Source organism: Dendropsophus ebraccatus, chromosome 7 (genome assembly GCF_027789765.1).
Source record: "Dendropsophus ebraccatus isolate aDenEbr1 chromosome 7, aDenEbr1.pat, whole genome shotgun sequence".
NCBI lineage: Eukaryota > Metazoa > Chordata > Amphibia > Anura > Hylidae > Dendropsophus > Dendropsophus ebraccatus.
Genome location: NC_091460.1, coordinates 146251618 through 146272676, shown reverse-complemented (window position 1 = coordinate 146272676; position 21059 = coordinate 146251618). Strand labels below are relative to the sequence as shown.

General features: G+C 44.6%; 1 protein-coding gene across 4 annotated transcripts in view; it reads right to left on the bottom strand.

The window, feature by feature from the left end:
• Positions 1 to 21059, bottom strand: part of DCLK2 (doublecortin like kinase 2) — a 71162-nt gene that overhangs the window by 42586 nt on the left and 7517 nt on the right. For all 4 annotated transcript variants that reach the window (XM_069978672.1, XM_069978669.1, XM_069978670.1 and 1 more), the window contains exon 2: positions 15764 to 16098. In XM_069978672.1, the coding sequence (XP_069834773.1) occupies positions 15764 to 16098 (335 nt within the window). The remainder of the gene's footprint in view (positions 1 to 15763; positions 16099 to 21059) is intronic.

Sequence of the window (21059 nt, the reverse complement as noted above, 5' to 3'; positions counted from 1 at the left end):
CAGCAGCAGAGAACTGGGGGAAGGAGACTGAATAGATAATAACAAGTATAGAAGGAATTGTTAGTCTCGCCATGGGCAGCAACATATCAGAAGTTATGTGTGAGTGGAATACCCCTTTAACATGCTCCTATAGGTCTTTCAAAAAAGAAAATATGGTTCAGGCAAGCCATACTACTGCCAGTCTGGTCCAGCAAATTATTAAAGACCCAACACAGATTATTGGAAAAGTGACCAATGGAAACACTCCTGGATAACAATACTTACTAGGCTAAAAATAAGACAGTTGGTACCGAGAAGAGTAGTGTAATGTACAAGGGGGCCGTCCGTGTAGTGTACAAGGGGGCCGTCCGTGTAGTGTACAAGGGGGCCGTCCGTGTAGTGTACAAGGGGGTCGTCCATGTAGTGTACAAGGGGGCCGTCCGTGTAGTGTACAAGGGGGCCGTCCGTGTAGTGTACAGGGGACCCAGACTCATTTCTGCTTATATCTACATACAAACTATACAAGGCGAGCAGCTATATCTGTAGTATATGCTTATTGTATTATAGACGGCCCGACCCACGCACCAATCTCCTACATGGGGGCTCTCTTACCAAGCCTCAATAATTGTGCGGCCAGAATGGCGTGAACATTGTTAGCTTGGTTCGCCCGTGCGTTAATCAGCCGATCATGCATCACCTATTACGGAGAGATGTGCAGCAGGTGGTTGAAAGACAGTGATTATTTATTATTTGGAAAATAGGAAAAATGGGGCTGATTTATTTTCTATTAGAGGTTTTTTTTGTTTGTTAGATTTTTAAAGATTTTTTTGGGCCTTTTTTAAGCGATCATACAATTGCTTACATAGATTAATGCAATGCATATGCATTGCATTGATCTGTGTGATCAGCATTCGTCTGCTGTAGCAGATTCACAGAAGGCACCTGGTCCACTAAACAGCAATGATGCATCTTAGATGCCACAAATGCTATTGATCACAGCATATGAACAGCTAAAGTTTGCTGCTGATCCAGCAGTGGCCGTGCTTCAGCTGGAAGTTCAGGTATCCATGGCTACGAACCACACCACAATGGAAATGTTACATCCATTTCAGTTACAGCGTAGTCTATAGCCATGGATACCCAAACCTCTGGATGAACAGAGGAATTAGCTGCTGCTGCGGGAGTGGCCACTTTAAATGACCGGGATTGGAGTGATCTCTGATGTCGGTCATTAACAGTAGGGTATGTCACAGGTTCAGCTCCTGCAGCCATGCCATACTCCCTCACTTAACCCAAGGTGAAGAAGGGGTTAAACTAACTCCTGACTTTGGGATCAGAAACTGCATCCTAAAAACCTGAACATGGGATCCCACCCTGACATTAAGTGTCCAGATGCGGCTCATGAATCTTTAAGAAGTTGCTGATTACACTAATCAAGTCGCATTCTGCATCTTAATCATGTGAATTGTAGAAACGCATTCAATTAATGTGCAAAGAGTCTGAAAAGATGCGATGGACAAATGGAATATTCATGCCGACCTCGTGTCTGACAAGTGCAACAGTGTGACACCAATAATACACGAATTAGTGTAGGACAGAGACGTAAGAATACAGCGTGATACCGGATTATAAACAAAAATGCACAAAAACACTCAGAAAAGTATAAAAAGACACATATACTCTTGTCAGGAACTGTCCAGAGCAGCAGCAAATCCCCATAGAAAACCTCTCCTGCTCTGGACAGTTCCTGACATGGACAGAGGTGGCAGCAGAGAGCACTGTGTCAGACTGGAGAGAACACACCACTTCCTGCAGGACATACAGCAGCTGATAAGTACTGGAATATTTGACATTTTTTTAATAGAAGTAAATTACAAATCTCTGGCACCAGCTCATTTGAAAGAATTTTTTTTCTTGTAAACTACCCATTTAAGAGGGTATTCTTATTTCACAAAGTAATCGTCTATACAACTACTGGGATGCCCACCAATCCCAACAGAGGACAGATGAATGGAGGAGCATGTGACCTACCTGCACAGTCAGTGCTCATTTTATTCTTTTTGGGGATTTCAAACATTGCTGGAAGCCTAATAAAGAATATATTATATTAGACTATAAAGAATTATTCTGCATTCTCTGGATTGGTGAGGGTCCCAGCAACACCCACTATTTTTGTGTCAGTGGGTGCAGCACGGGAGGGAGATGGCACACTCCTGCAGCACAGGATGTAAAGGGAGGATGCTGGGAGACGGCATCTCATTACCTGGGGGGGCAGCGTTGTGAGAGAAGACGCAGAGAAGAAGATTTTAGATGTCCAGAGGGGGTAAGTATGGGTAAAAAAAAAAACAGGGAAGGGGCGCAGGTTAGCTTATACATGTATATTAGACAAAGGTGGTATTGGGAAGGGGAATTGTTTAGAAAAATATATATATATCTTTTTCCATGTAGTTTCTGTGTGCTGCTTGGGGACACTTCCTCCCACATCCATAGTCTTCTACAGGCAGGAAGGGACCCATGATGTATGCAGGTCTCTGTACAGCACCGTGGAATATGCTGGTGTGATTAAAAAAAAAAAAAAAAAATATGCAGCTCTGAATAAAACTGTCAGGATCCATGCAGGATAAAGTAATGTATACTAATCTTTTGGAGCAGATGACATCTCGATGTAAATCATAGAACTTATGCCATATAAAGCCTACATGACTACTTGCATTATTCAGGGACCTTCTTTAAATATTAACATTCCCTTGTATAATGGACCATTAAACCCAAAGTCTGAAGCTTTCTGAGCACTGGAGATGTATGAGATGATGAGGCAGGGATTTCACCGGTCACCCAGACAAACATGGAGAACATGCAAACCCCATGCAAATCTATAGGAGACGGAGCAGGATACGGCAGCCAAATCTCCCATCTCTATGATATACTGTAAGTCTTGTTGTTGATGCTCAGAATTACTGATACCCGTCCACGTTCTTCCTCTTCCGGTGGTTGTGATCTTCTATGTAAAGATGCAATCAAACAGCAAACACAACCGCCGGGTTCTTCCATCCTTCCCAATGATAAAGTGCGGCATGGACTACTCCAGAATATATAGATCTGGCAGCTCAGCAGGGATACAGAGAGATGGTGACATGAGCAATAGGCTGTACACATCTCATCTGTGTAGAAATATCTCTCCATGAATAAACTGCAATAAGCAGCCAATCCCGCCGTCCTCGGGGAGCATGAAAAACAGAGCTGAAAGCCCGAAATCCCCTGTAAATAAGTCGGGTAGCTTGTCCTTCCTGTTACATGGTGGATTCTCAATAGGTTATTCATTATACTTTAAAGAGAGTAGATTTTTGTCCAATAAATTATACAAAATATATCACGTTATTTTGAGGCCAATATCTTTATCCTTACACCACCAAAGAGCGAAGACTGTAAATTCAACTCTCACATTATAAGGCTCTTTATATTCTTTGGTTGTAGTAAGTAAGATACACATAAGTGTACCTGTAATAAAAAAAACAACAACAAAAAAACAAAACCTTTTGACATGTCACAGAGACATAAACGGGAAGGTGCAACAGCAACCTGCAAGTGCCAGGACCTACCGCACCCTGTGGGTGTTTTAAACAGAGATTTGCTGGGTCCTTCATGTCCGGTTTATAGGCTTAATGTGAGCCATTGCTAGAGTAGGAACCATCTCTCTGAGGACACCTTGGTGAGGAGAGATAGTAAACCATTTGATGAAACAGAATATGCCTCATTTCTTAAAATCTTAAGAACAAGTTTGTATTGTGTGTACACTGGAGGGAGTATGTGTGGTAAGTCCTGGCACTTGCAGGTTGCTGTTGCACCTTCCTACTTTTGTCTGTATTTTGTCTGTAGGGCAGCGTGTAAATTGCATAGTGTGAACTGAGGTATTGGCCAGCTTTTGCATTTTATGTTGAAGAGACATGTCAAAAGTTTTGATCGTTCAGGGTCTGAGTTTGGATGAACCCAAGCATGCTCACAGTATGCTCATCTCTGGTTGAGACCTCTGAGAGGGTCCCCTCACTACAAGTGCCCTATGGTCTCTATGGAATGTACAATATTTGTACGGGGTCCAACATAGGAAAACATTACATAAACATCTTTTTAGCCCATTGTACGTATTGGCATAAAGTATTCCCGCAGGCCATGTTGTTCACAGACTAGAAAAATGTAATAAATTAAAAGACAACCCTCATGGTCACTATTCTAGTAATACACAGGTGATCGTATACTGAAAATCAAGATATAATCAAATGAACTGTGCAAATGTAAAATAATGGAGTCCATTCCTTGAAGGTCAATGCGCATTGCCTATATGTCACATTTATGTCACATGACCTGCAAATCCTGAAGTGAAAATAAAAAACCTATGTAAAATGCATGCTGACATCTGCAGAATTTCCGGCTTTAAATTAATTGTGGGACTCGCAGAACAGGTCATTTACTCTCAGCATGCTCGGCCTTTCCATTATCGATCCAAAGCCTAATCTGTAAAATATTGAGTGTTAAAAAGGATGCACTGGGGTGAATAGAATTCATTTAAGGCTATTGATGTGTTACATTACCACCATAGCAACTGCTGGACAAGAGCCGGGGCGTCTGCGACAAAGGAGCTGAAAGCACGTGTAAGTGTGCCGCACAGACCCGGCCTGGAACGCGCGCTAAGGAGCTCCTATTTACACGCAATTAAAGCAAATTCACAGGCGGCCGAGTCGTCCCACTCGTTTTCCATAATAAATGGGAGGGTTACAAAGCCCTTCGCCAATATCCCAGAGAACAAAGCACCTGCTATACCAGCAATGGTCTGAAGCAGCTGAAGGCCTAAAATCCATGCCGAGTCTGAAGGAGACGCCACACGAGACGCCGCTATCCACAGCTACAAGTCAATTAGCATTTTAAAGAACAGCGGCTTACATCCACCATTACTGTACACGAGTCAAGGTGGAATATATTAAATCTGATCACAGGATGAGGATGTCACATAATATAAGGAAGCGCTCTAGCTAAAAATTCCAATTAATAATCAATGGTCTCAGGAGGACAATAGTTCATTCATTGCATTGTATGGCTCCTAATGGAAGCTTCTTCTCTACCACCTGCCTCTCGATCACAAGACTATCCCTCACGTGAGAAGAACAGCAAGAAGAAAGCCAAGACCTGCATCTGATGAAGGCGGCAAAATAACACCAAAATACAGACGGAATAAAAAAAAAAAAATAATAATATATGTGAAAAAAAATAAAAAAAAACGTACTCAGTTATGGGCAGTTATTTTATAATGTGTTTTGCTTTCCAAACCTTTTTGTTCTTGAGAAGGTAAGTCGCCACCAGAGCCTTCTCCCCTTTCCCAGAGTAATGGTGCATTTACACAGATTCATCTGACAGATTTTTGAAGCCAAAGCCAGTAACAGATTAAAAACAGAGAACAGGTCATATTCATATATGCATAGTGGCCTAGGATAGTGGGTGGGCCGAGCGGGTGCTCCGGGTGGACAGGCAACGCCCAAAATGCTCCTAACATGTCGATTAGCATGTCCGAAATTCTGAAAAAGCGGCAGCTTACCAAAACGTACAGAAATAAAAAGAGCAGCGCTGGAGTCCTAATGTATAGAGCAGCTGGGTGATATCTGCAGGTTCACTGGCCCGAATCTGTTGACCGTGCCGCTTTAACAAAGTATACTTACCTGTCCTCGTGCCTCCATTGCGCCACTCCTGCTGATGCCCGCTGGCTGTCATTTTTGTCTGGAATCCGGATACATCACATACCCAGCTCTTCCAGCTGCAATCATTTACATTCAGATAAGCTGTGGAACTCCGCAGTTGTCAACCTTAAAAAGTATACAGTATATTCATTAAAGAGAACCTCTCACTCCCCGTGCCGGGACAGAGCCCGGTGGACCCCCTGGTGCAGACCCATATAGTCACTGCTTCCAAGTAGTCCCGCTCCTGGACCCGCTCCTGCCGCCGAGATATCTCCGTCTGAAGCCGTGCATGCGCTCCCCAGAGATAAGTCCGATGCCCATAGAGAATGACTGGAGCCGTCATTCCTGGGAGCGCACGCTCGGCTTCCTTAAAAAAATGTCACCAAACCTTTAAAACCTGCCCCAGCCCTTGAAATCAAAGGAAAATGATAAAATACATAAAACTATAGCAGGTAAAGGCCAACCACATAGGCACATATGGGAGAAAGCCTGGACATATATACATTATATACCTATATACACACACACCAAGTGTTATCAAACATTGTGTAAAGCAGGGATGGGGAACCTGTGGCCCTCCAGCTGTTGCAAAACTACATCCCCCATCATGCCTGGACAGCCTTTGGCTGTCCAGGCATGATGGGAGATGTAGTTTTGCAACAGCTGGAGGGCTGAAGGTTTCCCATCCCTGGTGTAAAGTGAAACTGGCTCAGTCGCCCCTAGCAACCAGATTACACCTCACAGACTCTTTGGAAAATGAAAGGTGGAATCTGATTGGTTGCCGGGGGCGACTGAGCCAGTCTCACTTTACACCATGTTTGATAAATCTCCCTCTATATACACACACCATATACCTCTATATACATGTATACACCGAAGGGGAGATTTATTGAACATGGCCTAAAAGTGAAACTGGCTCAGTTGCCCCTAGCAACCAATCAGAGTCCACCTTACATTCCTCACAGATTGTTTAATAAAAATGAAAGGAGGAATCTGATTGGTTGCTGGGGGCGACTGGGCCAGTTCTACTTTACACCATTCTCCCCAATATACCTATGTATACACACCCCATATATTTATATATACACAAGTGTATACATTTATACATCATGAGTGACAGACGCCAAGTGTAACACACGCGTTCGCCCTCCATAGTCTCTTCCATGCTGGTACCATTAGCGCCACCAGTCCTATAATCTGTAAATTGCTATTGATTTTCGGAATCTCTGTGAATACAGAATAAGCACAGAGCCAGGTTTTATTCTGCCGATTTCCCATGGGATTTTTTCCCCTCGGGTACTCCATAGTGGTGACAGAACATGATCCCCCTCAGTGAATGGTTGCCGTGGTAACAATGCAAATGTCTCAATTGTACAGTATGGCAGACGGCAAAATTATTCTGCGAGGCTTTTACAGGGGCTTTTTGTCATTAAGATTTAACATTATGTTTTACATTCTACATGCGCCTACTGCGTCTATGTTTACAAGCAAAAATAAAGTGTTAAAAATGTACTGACGCGTCCACTTCTACAAGGACTCAGCAGGAAAAAGCGACTTCCAATCTCTCTCTCATATATATATATATATATATATATATATATATATATATATCTATCTATATGGATTGCACACAGTTGCATCCGTTTTTTCATCAGTTATCTGGGAATATATTTTCATAGTTTGCATACACTGTCTGAAGAACCGCTAAATGGTGATTTTTTTTTTTTTTTTAAGGGTGCTTCACGTACAGGATCTGCAGCAGATTTGAAGTTGCAGATTTGCTTTGAATCTAATCTGGCCCATCAAATCTTCTGCAGATCACATGTGAACGCACGTACAGGATCCGCAACAGATTTGATCAGTTGTGTTCAGTTATTTATATCAAATCTGCTGCGGATCTGCAGCATAAAATCCGCTGCGATAAGGTGTGTGTGAAGCTTCCCTTAAAGTTAATCTGTCAGCTGCAAATTGTGTTCCAAAGTACTGACACTGTTAGGCTGGGTTCACACTGCAATTTTGCAATCAATTTTTTTCATCCGTTGTGTATGCTAAAAAAGGGTGTGTTAAGAGACACGCTATAAGAGACACGCTATAAGACACACGCTATAAGAGACACGCTATAAGAGACACGCTATAAGAGTCATACCATCCTCCTCAGCGTCTCCTGTGCAGTAGGGACATCAGCCCAACCTGCTCACAGTTCCCCTTTAAAAAGTGATTGAAAATTCCAGAGAGTGTATAGTCTAATATGGCTAATATTTCTTATTGGTATAGAAGAACACCTGAGAAGGATTCTCTAAAGAAAGTAGATAGATTTAGCAGAAGGGGGATGATGATCACCGGTGGTGATGACTACAGAACACATCAGCATGGCACCCTGTGGCTGAAAGAGCCTGTGAAGTGCCTGGGGGACTGGATGGCAGAATTCGGCAAAAGTGCTGATACAGTACACGATACAGCGCCCGATACAGCGCCCAATACAGTACACGATACAGCGCCCGATACAGCGCCCAATACAGTACACGATACAGTACACGATACAGCGCCCGATACAGTACACGATACAGCGCCCGATACAGTACACGATACAGCACCCAATACAGTACACGATACAGCACCCAATACAGTACACGATACAGCACCCAATACAGTACACGATACAGCGCCCGATACAGTACACGATACAGCACCCGATACAGTACACGATACAGCACCCAATACAGTACACGATACAGCGCCCAATACAGTACACGATACAGCGCCCGATACAGTACACGATACAGCGCCCGATACAGTACACGATACAGCACCCAATACAGTACACGATACAGCACCCAATACAGTACACGATACAGCGCCCAATACAGCGCCCGATACAGTACACGATACAGTACACGATACAGCACCCAATACAGTACACGATACAGCGCCCAATACAGCGCCCGATACAGTACACGATACAGTACACGATACAGCACCCAATACAGTACACGATACAGTGCCCAATACAGCGCCCGATACAGTACACAATACAGTACACAATACAGCACCCAATACAGTACACGATACAGCGCCCAATACAGCGCCCGATACAGTACACGATACAGCACCCAATACAGTACACGATACAGCACCCAATACAGTACACGATACAGCGCCCGATACAGCACCCAATACAGTACACGATGCAGCGCCCGATGCAGCGCCCAATAGAGTGGCAAACGGCTGTTTTCTCAGACTAGCGGCTGTGTGGATAGTCAGTAAGGGCACTCACTCAGAATTCAGTACGCTCCTGGTACACGATATAGAATCCGTGCTGCCAGATAATAAAAATACCTTATATTGCGTCACCCAGATCAGTCTCTGTCTCCATTAGGGCTCACAATCTAAATGTGATGGATGTGGGAAGAAATCTACACAAACGCAGGGAGAACATACAGTACTTCTTGCAGATGTTGCCCTTGGTGGGATGTGACCACTAGGAAGGCAAGAGTGCCAACCGCTAAGTCACCATGCTGCGCGACTGCAATTCTGAAACTTCTATCCAGTATAACTGCCAAGCCTGAAGTGCCTCTACTGAGAAAGGCCTGCCTGAGTTATTAGCAAGGATGGAGTCTTATCAGGTAATTGCAATGTCATCTTCTACACCAGTTTATAGGCTCCTCTTATATGTATGGTAGGTGTCCTGAAAAGAATGACTCTGCCAGGAACTGGACTCTGCTATCTCTTTATGCCCAAAAAATAGGGATTGTTCACCAAAAATGTTTCTCTTTCAAATCAACCAATTCCAGAGATTTGTAATTCCAGTTTTCCAGTACTTATCAGCTGCTGTATGTCCTTCAGGAAGTGGTGTATTCTTTCCAGTGTGACACAGTGCTCTCTGCTGCCACCTCTGTCCATGTCAGGAACTGTCCAGAGCAGCAGCAAATCCCTATAGAAAACCTCTCCTGCTCTGGACAGTTCCTGACATGGACAGAAGTGGCGGCAGAGAGCACTGTGTCAGACTGGAGAGAATACACCACTTCCTGCAGGACATACAGCAGCTGATAAGTACTGGAAGACTGGAGATTTTTTTTTTAACAGAAGTAAATGACATCTCTGGCACCAGTTGATTTGAAGAAACTTTTTTTGTGAACTATCCTTTTAATGTACAAATAGTAAAGGCTATATTGCAACGTTTTGGAGAAGCTTATGCACGGCACACTATATTAGGGAACTCGAACAGAATCCTTTTAGTAAATGTAAGACACTGACAAGAGTCCGGGGTGGATCTTCTACCGATATAAGGATTTGTGCTTCAGTAAGATATGAAAGAGAATGTAACATAAAAGAGTCTAAAGCATCAGCCAGCGTGTAAGACAATGAGAGCCCTGGTGAAGTGAGGATCATCGAGCAAAACCCGATGTGACACATGACATCTGCGGGGGAAGATCTTACAGACTAATGAACTGCTAAGAACAGGGGGCTCAGCGGGACACAATGTATATTGACCACAATTTACAACCACCTCTGTGATTCGCCTTTAAGATGACAGATGGTACGCTGGGCTCCTGATCAATGGCTGCTAAATATTCCGGATAAACAACCAACTGCAAGGAAAAGGAAAGGATATAAAAAGAACCAGACTAAGCACAGATCAGCTACAGGTGCCGCCATACACAACATGTATAATCATCAGAGATATTACAGGCCAGCTCCACATTTACAGAAACCACTATCCAGCAATGTGAGAAATGTGTCGGGATGGCAGAGCGTGCAAGCAGCAGGGAATTAGTCGTTTCCTGTCAGATTGTCGGCTGACACAAGCTGCTTCATGATAATCCGCGTCCGCCGCTACAGAGAGGAAATAAACAGCAATGAGAAGTGACGTGGCGGCACGGAGATAGCGAGGGCCTCCTGCTAACGTTACAACAGCCTCATTTATAAGTAATAAGACTATATTAGAGACTCGCTTATGCAACTTCCTGACCCTGTGGGTAAGTGCACACTCACAGAAAATGGCACACTCACAGAATGGCTAATAGGTCAATTAGTGAGCCAATATAACCAAGAAACCATAACGTAACAGCAAGACACAGCATCTAAAAAAGTATCAGGCCATGTTCACACCTGCGTCAGCGCTCCACTCCGAGACCTTCTTCACAGTACGGGGGGGAGAAACACTGCAAACAGTCAAATTTGTCCAGTCAAATCCTTCTAAATAGCTAGACACCAGATGGAACCCCATTGAGCCCCATTATGGTCCCCGGGATAGGTCAGGCTCTGTAAGCACCAGAAGTTATTTCATTCTGAAACCTGTGGCTTCTGGTTATTTTCTACTTCAAATTGGTGAATGACCCCTTAAAGGGGACCTGCGTTCAGTATTATAAAAAAAAAAAAGTTAATTTCCACCCTCTCAGTCTCATACAGACACCACCCGAACCAGGTTCATGCCCGCAGCCTCATTCATACACACTCCCCGAGCCTGAAACCAGTTATAATATAATACAGACAGATACAATGGCTTGAATGTCTGGTGTACGGGTAATAAACAGCTGAACCCTATGGGTATTTTTCAGCTCTGACATCACTAGAAAGGGCCAGCGCTGTAAGGAAGAGCTCTGCATAAAGTCACCCCCCCCCCCCCTCTTTAATACATTAGAAAATACTTGGCCACTTTCCACCCCAGAAGTTCCTGCAGAGTCTCCATCTGCCGTGATGGCGAAATCCTTCACATTTCCAGCGCGCTTGTTCTCCCTCTCCTGCGGATAACCTTGTTTCATGGATTAGGTTTCACAATCTGTTAATATATTGCGGTTTGCTTCACACGGCTTCCTATGATTGGGATATAGATCACACAAAGAACGGACCCAAAGATTCCACAATGCAGCATATAAATAGTGCACGCAATGTAAGGTTTACAGCCAATTAATTCCATCCATCCCATCCCTATATACAGTATATGTGTATGACATTCTATTATACATTATTATTAGTCCCATCACCTCCCACAGTCATATGGGCTATCTAATTGGCCGCATCCATCCGTTAAACTCTCAAACACAGATTAGAATGTTCTCATGGATTACACAATATAGTCTGTAATATCAAATCCTATTACACTAACGGGATTATATCTCCACAACAAACTAAACGTAGAAGAGCAGTAAATCTGGTTGGCCATACCGAGAGCAATGTGTGGGTAAAAACACCTCGTACCCATAAAACACACAAGAAAATGGCCCCCACTAAGCATCGTCTGCAGAGCTTTCATATCCCCTATTGACCTTTAGCCAACAGGTGTCTGCAACATTTTCCAGCTGCAAATCTCGTCCCTCTCCTGCCCCAAACATGGCGGCCGGACACTACTATGACACCCTGAGAACAACCCTAGACTCTGTGCTCCCCACCATGGACTCACTTTCTTCAGTGGTGCTCAAGGACTGCTGAACGTCTGTGGGGGAAATGTGAAACCTCAGAAAAGTTTCTGAAAACCTATTACTCTGCCCTTCACCTTGCCAAACAAGTCTACTTGACCTCTCATCTCCTCACTGTTCAAAACGCCTCTTTGATACCTTTAACTTTCTTCTTAAGCCCAAAGTTCAGACACCCATCACCTCTGTGCTGAAGATCTGGCCTCCTACTTCAAATCTAAAATTGACACTATCTGCTCTGACATCACCTCCCAGGCAGAGGGTCCCATCGATCTAATTCCCACTTCCATAGATCCCTTTGGTATCTTTACCTCCTCCTTCAAAAACTCTATTATGACCCCATTATCCCTTTCCCCTCTCCCATCAATCCCATTCCTCCCTCCCATCAATCCCATTCCCCCCTCCCATCAATCCCATTCCCCCCTCCCATCAATCCCATTCCCCCCTCCCATCAATCCCATTCCCCCCTCCCATCAATCCCATTCCCCCCCCCATCAATCCCATTCCCCCCCCCCATCAATCCCATTCCCCCCTCCCATCAATCCCATTCCCCCTCCCATCAATCCCATTCCCCCTCCCACTCACTCATCACTCTCGGCTTTTGATCCAGTTAAGAAGTCCCCAAGCTCCTCTCCTCCTACTACCTGACCCTATTCCCTCACACCTCCTCCAGTCACTACTCACCTCACTAAAATACTCACCCTCTCCTCTGCTATCTTTCCCTCCTACTGTAAACAAGAAGAAGGATGGGAGGGAGATAGCAATGTATATAAATGCTGCTAGATTAATTGTGCCATGAAAAGGAACGGCAAGCGGGCACAAACCTCGCTGTTTTTATATATATATATATATATATATATATATATATATATATATATATATATATACAGAGAAGGGAGTGAAAAAAGATCTGTATGGACCCCTTATTTGCCACTGCTCCAATATTCCAGGACTTCCTGTACATTTTACACACAACGCATCACCATGGAGGCCAGTGATTGTAGTGCCACAGTGTATGGGGAAATCAATACAGCAGAGGGCGCCACCAGAGTGGCGGCACAGCCCCAGAGGGTCTGGGGTAATTGTGTACCCTAAAACCCTGCCTGCCAGCAGTTATTTTTTAGGTAGCAGAAAAAGCCCTTTAAGCAGCTAGATTTTGCCCCCTGTGGCGTATTACAACTGAATAATGAGCTTTACCAAGTCTAAAAATAGGATTATGTAATATTAAAAGTATAAAGAGAGGTAAAACAATGCTCTATAAAACAAACAAATGAGGGGAAAACAATTGTATGCTCATAACATACAGACAACTGGAAAATGTTAAAACTATAGAAGGACAATAGATAAACTAAAATTATTTAAGGAAGTATTTTTAGAATGTTCTCAGTGTTCATTACAAATATCAATACGAAATCCTGTTGCACAAAACAAATGTAAGTATTAACTAAAGGACAATGCAGAGGCCAAATGCTCACAAGCCCAAGACTTTCTATAGTTGCAAGAAAAGGTCAACCACCATATGTGTTTTTATTATTTACATTATATTATTATATTATTTATCATTTTGATTTTTTTTTTTACGTCAATTGAGAACCATGTGCATGTACCAACACCAAAACCTTATTTTTAAAATATAGCGGTGGAAGCATCATAGTTTGCGATTGCTGCGCTGCCTCAGGGCCTCAATGTCTTATGATCATTAGGAAACAATAAATTGAAAGTTCTATCAAAACATTTAAAAAAAAAAAAAAAAAAAAACACATCAGGGCAGAAGTGCATGACCCCAAGCTGAAAAGACACTGAATGATGCAACAAGACAATGACCCAAAGCACAATAGTAAATCAACTAGAGAATCATTGTAGAAGAAGATTTGTGTTTTGGAATGACCAAGTCCTGACCTGAACCCCATCACCATGATGTGACCTGGGCTGTGACCCCAATGTATCCCGCAAATACTACGGAGACTTGTAGGGACAAATGGTACTAAACTGCGCCTTAGCACTGTGCCAATTCATTGAATTCATTTTACCAAATATACCAGAGCGGAGCCAGAATGTTCACAGGGAGACTGAGGGGAACAAATGTTTGGCTGAAATGTATCTTATGGGCAGATCAAGCTTAAAAAACGTAATGAGTGCAATACAACGGTATTGGGTACAATTGCCCTAAAAAACAGACGGTGAAGGTTTCTAATAAAGCAAAGAAGTAATGTACATGTAGATTTATAGCCTGTTCTTTCTATATGTCTCCACATCATTAGTGTTCCCCTCACTACACAATCCTGTGTGACGTAACACATAGATAGTTTAGGGAACAATATTCACACAGAATACTGATCAGAGGCTCCAACCAGATACGTGTGCATGGGTGTACAGGTGCCAGATACGTGTGCATGGGTGTACAGGTGACAGATACGTGTGCATGGGTGTACAGGTGCCAGATACGTGTGCATGGGTGTACATGTGCCAGATACGTGTGCACGGGTGTACAAGTGCCAGATACGTGTGCATGGGTGTAAGTGTGCCAGATACGTGTGCATGGGTGTACAGGTGCCAGATACGTGTGCATGGGTGTACAGGTGCCAGATACGTGTGCATGGGTGTACAGGTGCCAGATACGTGTGCATGGGTGTACAAGTGCCAGATACGTGTGCATGGGTGTAAGTGTGCCAGATACGTGTGCATGGGTGTACAGGTGGCATCGGTCCCCATTACAGCTCAGTTACACACCATAGCGAGCACAATATCCAAGGAAACAGGAGTCCTCTTCTTCAAGGTCGTCCTCTAGCATCATCAATACATTAGAAGGAATCATAAACCAGACGTCATGAAGCTTTCTTATTATTGGAGTAACCCCTTAATGGTGCAGACCAACCATTGCCGAATCAGAAGGAGTAACCTGTAGACTTTTGGCTCCAATGATTTCCAGCCTGCTGTTACTCTTGTGTGTCTGTCCGCACGAGCGACACAATGACATTTCACCCACACAGCTGAAGTAAAAAACAAAAAGAAACTACAAAAAACAAACAAACCTGTTTTTTTTTTTTACTGTAAATTCTACCAACCAGCAGCCGGGCTCAGCTCCCTCAGTGGTTCCACATTGTGTTATACCGATGTCAGTGGTGTCTACAGGGACACAATCCAATACTAAATATCTATAGCTGTATGTATTATATCTACAATGTGACCAATGCTTTCACTAACTACGAGTTGCTTTCCACAATGTCATTTGTATCTCGTATTTTCTGAGGACGCAGTATAGAGATTCCAAAATAAGAGACATTTCCAATAATCTCTACTAATTGGGTCCAAGTCTGTAATAGGACAACTACCACGGCACTGTTGGGCTGCTGGAGTGCCCCTTTAAATCAACATTTACAAAATGTGATGTGAGTTGTGTGATTTGCACCCGGAGTCACATAGTAAGTGGAACAGTGAGGACCTCTTTAGCAGAGATGAGCGCATATCTACCATACTGGAGTCGCATTGTTTGCCATTTGAGTTTCGCTCATGTCGCCTCTTTAGGCTTCAGCAGAAAATTAATTGATACCAAGACTATTCCAACCATTGACCTGACCGATCTGACTTCTAAGCTGTTCATCCCATCATGCACTACTGATAGAACTTCCCTAATACATAGTCACTTACCTGTTTTCCATCTAGTGTACACAGTCTCTTGACGACCCCCGAATCCAGCTTTATAGCATCGGTGATATCGGTCAGGACTTGCTCGAAGGAGTGCGCAGTCTTTTTATTAAGAAGGATTCGCACAGCCTTGCGGGGCTTCACGCCACTCCGGATGACGGTCACCAGCTTGGGTTTAATGAAGTCCTTGCTTTCCCTCATTTCATTCTTCAGTGTGGTTAAGGATGACAACGATCGGCCAGAGCCCGTCCTTACATTAACCGACCAGTTGGGGCTTGAGTTTCGGTTGTAGTCTACCTTCCGATAAGATTCATTTGAGGCACAAACATAGCTTTCTCCTATAACCAGAAAACAGGTGACCAATTATTAGTGGTGACAAGATTAAAGGGGTACTCCGGGTGGGAGGGTTTTTTCACTGTGGCCAGGGAGGGGGTGGATGAAACCAATAACGTCCACTTCCATCCCTGGTTCCTGCATTGGGTTCTGGATCGTGCTGTTCCAGTCCTCGGACGCTTCCTGGTCTATGGTGCAGCTTTAGTAGTGACGTTTCAAGCCCGCCCAGCCAATCAGCTGTAGTGGGGTCATGCCTCCGCCGCTGAATGGCTGAGCAGGCCTGAAACGTTGCATCTCAAGCCGCGCTATAGACCAGGAAGCGGCCGCGGACCGGAGACCGGAGAAGCACAATGTGGGACCTAGCAATGGAAAGGGGATGTACTGTAAGTGAACGTCATTGCTTTCATCCACCCCCCTATAGTGAAAGATTCCTCCCGCCCGGAGAACCCCTTTAATTTCCATTACAGCGGTTTAGAGAAATGACATTAACTGCCATAAATCCAAAGGACGTCATCAAAACTGGAGACTATGACCATAAAGAACATCCAGCAAATGTGTAGAAATGAATGATGATAAAACAAGCCAATATTCATTTAATATGGATGATGATACTGAGTTATGCAAAATCAAATTATATAACTGAAAAGGACCCATAGTCACTCAGACAGTGCATTAAAGCCGGTGGGGGCCACCCCGAGTACCACGGAGTATACCCTGGTGCACCTTACATAGCCCTGAAACAGGAAAGTGAGAACACGGGCCCCAGAAGTGAGAACACGGGCCCCGGAAGGGAGAACACGGGCCCCGGAAGGGAGAACACGGGCCCCGGAAGGGAGAACACGGGCCCCGGAAGGGAGAACACGGGCCCCGGAAGGGAGAACACGGGCCCCGGAAGGGAGAACACGGGCCCCGGAAGGGAGAACACGGGCCCCGGAAGGGAGAACACGGGCCCGGAAGGGAGAACACGGGCCCGGAAGGGAGAACATGGTCCCGGAAGGGTGCGTAAACTTTAAAGATAGTAGAACATGAATAAAACAGCTGCATATAGGTGTATATAGTGTTACAGCACATGTCTCTGTAGTATGAAGCTGGGGGGTTTCCATATGTTTCCATACAGCCCTGTGCACACTGCTCTGTAGTATAAAGCTGGGGGGGCTCCATATGTTTCCATACAGCCCTGTGCACACTGCTCTGTAGTATAAAGCTGGGGGGGCTCCATATGTTTCCATACAGCCCTGTGCATACTGCTCTGTAGTATGAAGCTCTGGGGCTCCATATGTTTCCATACGGCCCTGTGCACACTGCTCTGTAGTATGAAGCTGTGGGGGCTCCATGTTTCCATACAGGCCTGTGCACACTGCTCTGTAGTATGAAGCTGTGGGGGCTCCATGTTTCCATACAGGCCTGTGCACACTGCTCTGTAATATGAAGCTGTGGGGGTTCCATGTTTCCATATGGCCCTGTGCACACTGCTCTGTAGTATGAAGCTGGGGGGGCTCCATGTTTCCATATGGCCCTGTGCACACTGCTCTGCCGCAGGACTTATTCTATTCTTTATTAAAAACCTGTTACCTACGAAAAATTAGGCACTGAAATAAGCAACATCAAGGACCTCCCAAATATCGGTGACCCATGCGTCTCCCGAGGAGCTCACAATATGTAACTAGGTCTATTCCAATGGCCCCTACTAATGTGGTAATGAGAGTCCTATACATGAATGCGATCAGTCCTGCAGATCTCGCTCCTCCAGGTGTCTCCGACTCATCTCCTAATCCCGCTATAAATGCGCTCAGAGCTCCTGACACATAACGTTGTAGCTATGACTTAGGATATTCAATTTGTAACCATGAATCTGATCTCCGTCAAACGGCGGCAATGATATTACTAGAATACTTTCTGCTTTGCATCTTCTTACTGTGAGGAACATAATCTCACAACTGTAGAAGAAAATTACTATACAGATTGTGGGCAAGAAAAATCACGTCAGAGTAGATGACTTCTGGGCTGACGGGGAACATATCTGGTGGAGGTGACTGCAGGATCAACGGGAGGATGAGATCAGGCCATGTTCACACAACGCATCTTTTGCAAAAATCACAGCCCTTGTTGCAAATTGCAACAATTGCCACGATTAATACAAAAGATACAGTGTATTTGAATGAATGGAATCCTGGCCAGAGTGTATACACGTAGTATACGCTCAGAGCTGGATGCCAACCAGCCACACAAAAAACTGACATGTCAGCTTTGTGTGGCCGCTATTCAATGAAAAGTAGCCGTACAAACATGTCAGTTCACACAATGGAGAGTGCAGCTCTGGACGCACTCTCCATTGTGTGCAATGGTGAATTGGGATGCAGGCGCACATGGGTGCGCCCGCATCCCAATTTAACAGAAATGAAGATCAACCATCCAGTACTGCAATACCAGACAGATGATCTTCACTGACACTGGCCGTTCTGTGACGTGGCCGAGTCACAAAACGGCCAGTGTTTCATGTAGTGTGAACCGGGCCTGAGGATGCACTAAGCCGACACATTTGGCCAGACACATTCTCATAGTGTTGTAGTGTCTTTCTGTCCAGCCCACAGAGACATCCAATGACAAAACTGCTGCCATCAATCTACTGTATGGGATTGGCCGTCTCATCCTAATCAGTACAATGTAAATGTAAATGCGCTGGACATTTGTAAGTCACTAGCAGGTCACATTATCTGTGCAAAGTTTAATCAGAACAACTGATCATAAATAGGGATCTTACACGTGAATCAGTGTCGTAATGCGAGCCGCCAGACATATATCATACAGCCGCTACCCTGCTGTACTGCCCGGGAGTCTCATACCTCCGATCCCTGCTGTACTGCCCGGGAGTCCCAAACCTCCGATCCCTGCTGTACTGCCCGGGAGTCCCATAGCTCCGATCCCTGCTGTACTGCCAGGGAGTCTGATACCTCCGATCCCTGCTGTACTGCCCGGGAGTCCCATACCTCCGATCCCTGCTGTACTGCCCGGGAGTCCCATAGCTCCGATCCCTGCTGTACTGCCCGGGAGTCCCATACCTCCGATCCCTGCTGTACTGCCCGGGAGTCCCATACCTCCGATCCCTGCTGTACTGCCCGGGAGTCCCATACCTCCGATCCCTGCTGTACTGCCCGGGAGTCCCATACCTCCGATCCCTGCTGTACTGCCCGGGAGTCCCAAACCTCTGATCCCTGCTGTACTGCCCGGGAGTCCCAAACCTCTGATCCCTGCTGTACAAGTACTGAGAAGCTGTGGTCAATAGCAGGAGGACTGGGACTCCCACCGGTGCCCTGTGTACTATATGTGACTGATCACATGGCCAGTGGGACTAAAGAAAAAAAAAAAAAAAAAAGTTTTTTAAAATCAATAGAAAAAACAAATAAAGGGTTCCCGCTACATTTCTGCCGTCCATTTAACGTGCATGTTTAAAGGAAGGAGACGGAAGGTAAAAACGGATGCTGCCGTGCTGCAGGATCAGTTTTTCATTGACTTACATAAAAAAATTTATCGAAACGAATCTGTTCTTTTTTGTCGTACAGAAAAACGTGGTTGACCATGATTTTCCCTACATTAAAATGGATCATCTTATTAGTGCCTCCCAAAAGAGGAAACATGAACATTCAAGCATGTCTATCGGAGGGTCAGAAAGAAGAGCTGTCAGACTGATCCGCGGTGTACGAGCGGCGTATGAGAGGTGTATGAGCGGCCTACAATTTCTATGCTGCCTTTATCCGACTGCATTCAGGCCTTTCTATATGTGCTGCATATAACAATGATGTGCGACGCCTCGTACGTTCTATCACTCAGCATGACATCTCACTGTGGATTAGCTTTAGCTAATGATACAGATAATTGCTCCACTAAAAAAAATTTAAAAAAATCTAAGCCGGAGTCGTGACAGTCATCACATCTTTCGTGGTTAGATCCTCCCAAGACGTATATTGTAAGAGAGCAAAGAATCATTTGTAACACTTGGAGGAAGTAGGTCTTCATAAGCGGCAATCAGGGAGGTCAGAGAACAAATGGAGAAGAAGAGTCACAGAAGTACAGACACACAACATAGAATGGCTGGGAAGACTTATTCTCGTATGCAATTGTCTCAGTCAGTGTTGAGGTTGGGCTTTGTTCACACTGCGTTTTTGCAATCTGTTTAACGTACACAAACGTTAGTGTCCACGAGGTGTTATTTACCCCGGTAACTGCGTTCAGGGTCGTTCTGAGGCCACATTCACAGATATTTTTGGTCAACATTTTGAGGCCTAAAGTATCTGCTTCACGCCTCAAAAACATTAAAAACTAAAAACTCATTTTTTTTTGGAACATAAATAACGAAAAAGACTGAGGAAAAATGCAAAAGGCGATTTGTGTCAGGACTATAGAAGTGAATGGAGCACACCATCACGTCACACACAAGGACTGCTATGGCCCATATGTGGGATGTAGCATAGAGCATCATGGAAATGCCTGGAAACCTAGAGCAACACAGAACCGGCACAAAGGAATCGCTTACCACAAGAATAGAAAACACCAACGTCTGAAACCGATTCCTTCACCACGGAAGATAAATTTGCACATTCTAATGGTTACATGCGGCCGTTCTATAAAGAGTAATGAGAGATGACAAAAACTCTTTATCAAACCTAGACGTCCATTATACAGGAAACAATGACGTTCACGTTTCCAACAAATAATTTAAGCTCCCGGGTTCTCAGGCTACAACTTCTCACATTTCCTTCTGACTTCTCCAAACTGAGGAATGAAAAGCAGCACAGGAAAAAAATGTTTAAAGTCACCGAACGCCATCACTTCAGGGCACTAACCCGACTTCGCGCCCACCCCGACTGGACTGCGCGCCCACCCCGACTGCCTCCCCAACTGGACTGCGCGCCCTCCCCGACTGGACGTTCTGTGGTCCACATTATGGGAGATTCAGTGACAATAAAAC